The sequence below is a fragment of the Urocitellus parryii genome, chromosome 1, assembly GCF_045843805.1.
Source record: "Urocitellus parryii isolate mUroPar1 chromosome 1, mUroPar1.hap1, whole genome shotgun sequence".
In the NCBI taxonomy this organism is placed as follows: domain Eukaryota; kingdom Metazoa; phylum Chordata; class Mammalia; order Rodentia; family Sciuridae; genus Urocitellus; species Urocitellus parryii.
Window position 1 is genome coordinate 82,990,164 of NC_135531.1, and position 6,000 is coordinate 82,996,163.

General features: G+C 38.0%; 1 protein-coding gene across 1 annotated transcript in view; it reads right to left on the reverse strand.

Moving 5' to 3' along the window:
• Positions 1–4,659, reverse strand: part of Slco4c1 (solute carrier organic anion transporter family member 4C1) — a 54,185-nt gene extending 49,526 nt beyond the window's left edge. The window contains exons 1-2 of the mRNA XM_026395046.1: positions 4,320–4,659; positions 1,356–1,619 (exon numbers count right to left, since the gene is read on the reverse strand). Of these exons, the coding sequence (XP_026250831.1) occupies positions 1,356–1,619; positions 4,320–4,659 (604 nt within the window). The remainder of the gene's footprint in view (positions 1–1,355; positions 1,620–4,319) is intronic.
• Between the last annotated feature and the right edge of the window lie 1,341 nt (positions 4,660–6,000).

A 6,000-nucleotide genomic window follows, 5' to 3' on the forward strand; every position in this document is an offset into this window, starting at 1 on the left:
TACAGCCTGTGCTACAATGCCTACAATGCGGGCCCAGTTCCTGAAACTGCCCCCAGTGAAATTATGTCAAATTTGCCTAATGAAATTTGGTCCCATCTTAGATAATGACTAGAATCTACATAAGCACTTTTTCCACTGATAACACATTCTCCTTATCTTTCTTATTCATTTTAAAACACTCCCTATTCATCTGCTTGTATATTCTAGTTTTACTTTAAAATGAAGTCTGCTTACCTATTAAGTGCACTTTTTAAATCATAGCATATTTTATACTTTGTTATTGAGAACATGTTGCTATTTGTTATCATAATTGGGAAATGTGTCTTGGGAGCAATTAACATTTTTAATTTTTTAATTCTAACAAGCAAATATAAATATTTTAACTTTCAAAAATAACACCTATAGTTCAGCAGTTTCCAATTCTCCTTGTATTCTAAGACTTGTCCTCACTTACCTAATCCCTGAAGGTCTCTAAATTTGTAACCATCTGATTTTATTCCTCATAATTTTAATGTTTGCTATTAAATGTCCCAGAAAGGACATAAAAATGCTAACTTGAACTTTCATTAGCACATTCCTCCAGTTCTACCATAATTGTTTTTCCATTAAAAAAAATGATTCTTTGGGAAAAAAAATGAAATAATTAAATTTCCTTTCTGTGCCTGTGAAGAATGTATATCACCTAACTGAAGCAACCCTGTAGGTTGCCAGGAAGTTATGTCTCTAAACTGGAGCACAATGGGCTGGGGATGTGGCTCAAGCGGTAGTGCGCTCGCCTAGCATGCGTGCAGCCCGGGTTCGATCCTCAGCAGCACCACATACCAACAAAAAGATGTTGTGTCTGCCAAGAACTAAGAAAATAAATAAATGTTAAAATTCAAAAAAAATAAATAAATAAATAAACTGGAGCACAAAGAGCTAGTTTCAGTTCTTAGGAAAAGTCCTGCTCCTGTTAATGTTACCTCTCTTTGTCTCAAATCAGGAATCAACATGTTCCAGGCACAGAGCTGTAAGCACTGCAAATAATAGCAGAGAAGGAAAAACTAGAGATTACAGAACCCCAGTGAGATCACAACACCTGCAGACAAACAGAACACTTGTTTTGAGGAGGATTGCATGTATATAGGTAATGAGAATCAAAGGATTAAAAACTAGGAGAACTACTGAAATGATAAGTAATGTACAGTCTGTCTCTGTAATTTTCTACCTTATACAATTCACATGATGAAGTATGCAGTAAGCTCTGGAAAAAACTTAACCTTTTCCCCTCCGTAGAAGTGAATTACAAGAGTCAATGATCTGGTGTTGTACTACTTTCTAAAGTCAAAACAAACAAAAACACAACAGAAACTTACCTTCATAAATGGACCCCAGTTGATATCGACCACTAAAAAACTGTGGCAAGGAAAATACAAGTGCCCCCAGTCCTATCATAAAGGATGCAAATGCAAGCCATCTGGGCTTGTGTCCTCTTTCACCAAAGAATGATACAAATAATGACAATAAACAGAAGGCAATATCGTAGCTTGATGATATCAGGCCAGTCAGGGAACTCTTCATCTCATAGCGCTTCTCAATAGTGGATATGCTGATATTTACTAGGCCATTTACAACAACACCTAAAAAAGAGAAAAGGAAATTTAAGTGGATTACTCTAAGTTTACTACATAGGATATGATTATTAACACAATCTACTAAAAAGTTTGGCTTTTTTGTTGTTTTTAAAAGTGTCAATTTTAAAGTTCTCAAAGTTTCAAAGATAGGCAACCTGAACATACTTCCTCGAAAATCAGTTTGCCTTTTAAATTGTTTACTTGCGAATTTTCAGGTGCCCAACCAAACTGATGCTTGCCACATACTAAACTGCAGTTAATTGGCCTTAATTCATTTTCCTTTAAGTGATAAATAAAAGTCAGACTGATAGAGTCCCATGAAGTCGGTTTGCCAGTTGTCAAGTGTTCTGTACTTAAAAAGACCTAAGAGTACAGAGTGTACAAGTGACCCTAAAGGCCTTAAAGTAATGCTCAATTGCTTCCTGAGCCCTAACATACTTATCTATCACAACAGCTCACCTTGAGTTTTAAGAAGAGGAAATTAAGCTCTCAAACCTCTTTTTATTTTGTTCTAAAACTTATATGGATATTGAAGATATCATTTAAAAGGTTATAGCAAAAAAAATGAGTTGAGTTTTATTTCAACCACTAGCATTCTAAATCATGCACTGTGGAAAAAGAAAAAAAGAATTTCCTCTGCTTATTATAAATATAATGAAGGACTACAAGATAAACAAAGATTGGAAAACCCAACTTTGACTGATTTAAGTGTCCTGCCCAGGTATAGATGAAATTTACAAGAGTTTAAACATTAGCATAAATTGAAAATTTTAACTAGTTATGTATTTTAGTTAAGTATCAAGAACTGTTTTCATTATTAATTAATACAATGAGTTTACACATGGCAAAATCTTTAGCATCTCTTTAAATGTTTCTGTATCAAGACTTTAATTAAAAATTATTTCAAGAAAATTGAAATTGCAGCTTTCAAATGTGTTAATATGGTTTTTACTCTTATGCCAGTTTAATAAGACTTTAACAATTTCTGAGATTTCAAGATAAAATATCTGAAGTACTAGGAAAGGACATTTTATAAGAAAATATCTGATAATTTGAAAATCCCCCCAACTAAAAATCAACTTCCCACACCTCTCATACTGATTAAATATCTGTCATTAGAAATCATTAGGGAACAACTTCTCTTTGAAAATAAATTGGAATTTCCTCTGGAAGGACTACACTTTAATCCTATGAATCCCTAAGTGAACTCTATGCTATACAAATTCCAAGAACACTGCTTTTAAAAACACTTCCATGAAATACCACACACATTTCTTGCTATTGTAAATGCATGGAGATAGGAAGCACATTAGGAAGTTAAGTGCTAAGAGAAATCCTGTTTGTCTTTGAGAAATGCAGAGTTAAATAATTTCTTCAAATTTTGTTTTCCCTCCCAATTAAACATCTATTAATATTTGATGGAAATGGTCTTCCCAAGGATTATGGCAATGATGTTTTCCGTCATTGAAACTTAAACTGAAACATGAATTAATTTATTGGATCACATTCATCCCAGATTATGCTTCTTAAATTGGTGATTTCTCGGTATATGAATTTTCAGGCTAAAACAAACATTTTTCTAAGTGCACCAATTATATTTTATAATAATTTAAAACAAGATTATATATTAAGTATAAATGACATATTCTAGAATAATTTAGAAATTTCACAATAAATTTTAAGGAAAAAAACAAGGTAAGTTTTGAGTTTTTGAATTTTACATTCCTTTGACACAAAGACATTTCACAATCACTGACTCTTGACAAGTAAGTTGAGTCAATAATGGAAGGAGACCTGAGGGGAGGACAAGAAACTAAGATTCAATGTGTCCTTCAGTCTACTCCACTTTACACACCCATACACTGCTCCCCAGGAGTCACCTTAGGATAAAGTCCCACTTAGATCATTCCTTGCATTATGAGCTACACCTACTCCTCTCACCTTCACTATGCTTTCTTTCACCTTCCACCATCTCTCTCTCTCTTCTCTTCTAAACTCGCTGAGACTGCATATTCCTGAGGACCTAAATCTGGACTTAATCTGTAACTCCCAAGAAAACCAAAATGAAATTCCTGGAACAAAACAGATCCTGGATAATTCCTGTGCCTGAATGGCTAGGAAAGCTTTACCCTTCCACAAGGCCTGAAGCCTTTGCTAATGTACTCACCGGAATGCAATTGTGTCCACAGCCCCTATCTAAATATACTCACAAAATGTGAATGCTTATATCTTATCTATACTACAGATTTTAAATTTATTTCCTTTTCGAAGGGACCTATTTTCATTTACAAATTTATTAATCCAGATGGAGAAATAATGGAAAATAATCCCTTTAATAAAGAACTCTGAAAAAAATAGGCTTTTTAAAGTAGAATGGATTACCCCCGGGGTTATATCATTCCCAGAGGTCCTTCTAATCTTCCCTGGAGGGATCCAATCAGCCTAACCAAGGAAAAGCACAAAATAGTAAAAGCTTGTATAGCAAGTTTTTAAATGTTGCAATAAAGTAGAAGCTAAAATGTGGAAGGCTGAACCTGGTAGGCTGTCGTCGGCGATGGCTCCAACAAATTCCAAGCCCACCTCGCCTCGCACAGCGCGTCAGCGGCGCTGGGATCCCTGCACCTGCCCGCTTCTCCCTGAAACCTCGCCGCGTCTCGCTAGCTCTCCACCGGACTGACGCCCCCTTGAGAGAACTCTGGACTTTACCTTGAGTGAGGGCCAACAGGCAGTAGTGAATCAGAAACCCTTGTGGCGTGTTGCAGCGCTGGAGACACTGGGGATGCAAGTTGCTCCATCCGCAAGGCCCCTCCTCAAACTCCGACTGTGGTCCGGGGCGCTCTTCGGAAGCCGGGGCAGTTGATGAAGGCAGAGGAGGTTCCCATGACTTGTGGGACTCCGGAGATTCCTGTGGCTGAGAACCCTCCCTCTGGGTGTCGGAGGATAAAGCAGAGACTTCCACCTGGGAGGGCGACGCAGACAAGCGGTGCGGGGTGTCTGGGCTGGAGGGAACGAAAGCCGGGTTCTCAATGCCTTTGGTTCCCTTCATTGTCGTGAACTGTTCTCCCGACTCCAGTGCCTCGGAGCAGCAAAACGCTAGGTTCCTTTCTGGCTCCTCCCCTGGACAGGTGACAGCGCCCCCGTGCGGAAAAGCGTCCCACCTCCCGGCCCTCCCACCTCTGGCAGTCTCGCAGCCACAGTCATCCGGACCCTCCCCCAGAAGCTCACCGCTGCCTGGAGCTTGGAAGGCAGTCACCAGACTGCATGATAAGTGGGTGGCGCTAGGCTGCGCCATACCTGTCACCTCTGGTGTCAGGATAGGGCTTATAGGAAACCGCAGCGTAGGCACGCGATCCCGCCCGCTCCAGGTGAGAAGTGCGAGCCGCCCTACCCTAAGTCCCAGGCCCTTGGGGTTCTTTCTTGGTGCCCAGGGACAGGGAACAAATAGGGTTTCTGGGAGTCTGTGGCCAAAAACTCCCCCTGGGTGCTGATATGAAAGCTGTAAACAGAGTTGCATCAGGAGATCTTTCAAGAAAATATCTTGCGGTTTTCTTCCTTTGCTACTTACCAAAGCAAGAATCCTGGACTCCAAGAATCAAACAGCCACACGTATAATTTTGGATTCCATGAACATCGTGATAAAACTTTTACCTGTCATCTTCCTCAGAAAGCATGCTAGCTTCCCATAACAACCACTTTATTGGCAACATAACCACTTCTTAGTTTTTATTTCCTCCAAAATAAAAGAGTAGAAATCATGAAACTGAAAACTTATATTTAACCTTCTCTGGACAGTATGTTGCATGTCTAAGATCAACAATGCTGATAATCATGTAAATAATTATCATGTATCAAATAATCCTGTATATAATTTTTACCCATGAAATTATAAGCAGAGACTTTAAAGACCTTAACACTATCTGTGATAGGAGTTGCAATTTGTTCATTCTTTCATCATAAAAAAAAAAAAAAAATCCTAGGTTGTAGACACTCTTAGGGTATACCAGCAAACAAAAACTGAGAAATAGGGCTGGGGTTGTGGTTCAGCAGTAGGGCACTCACCTAGCACGTCTGAGGCCCTGGGTTTGATCCTCAGCACCACATAAAAATAAATTAATTAAATAAAGTATTAAAAAAAAACCTGAGAAGTATTCAGACCCTTATGTACTTAACATTCCAATAGGAGAGAGCCAGTAAATAATAAATAATACATAGTGGGTGATACATAATATGATAAATGATTTGTAAAATATTTGTATCAATTACTTATATTGTAGTTTCTGAGATGAGGAATTGAGTTATAAAATATACACTTACTTTGAAAAGACATTCTAAGACATTCTGTTCCCTGTTCCCTAACAGTTAAAAAAAAAAAAAAAAAGTCTAGTCT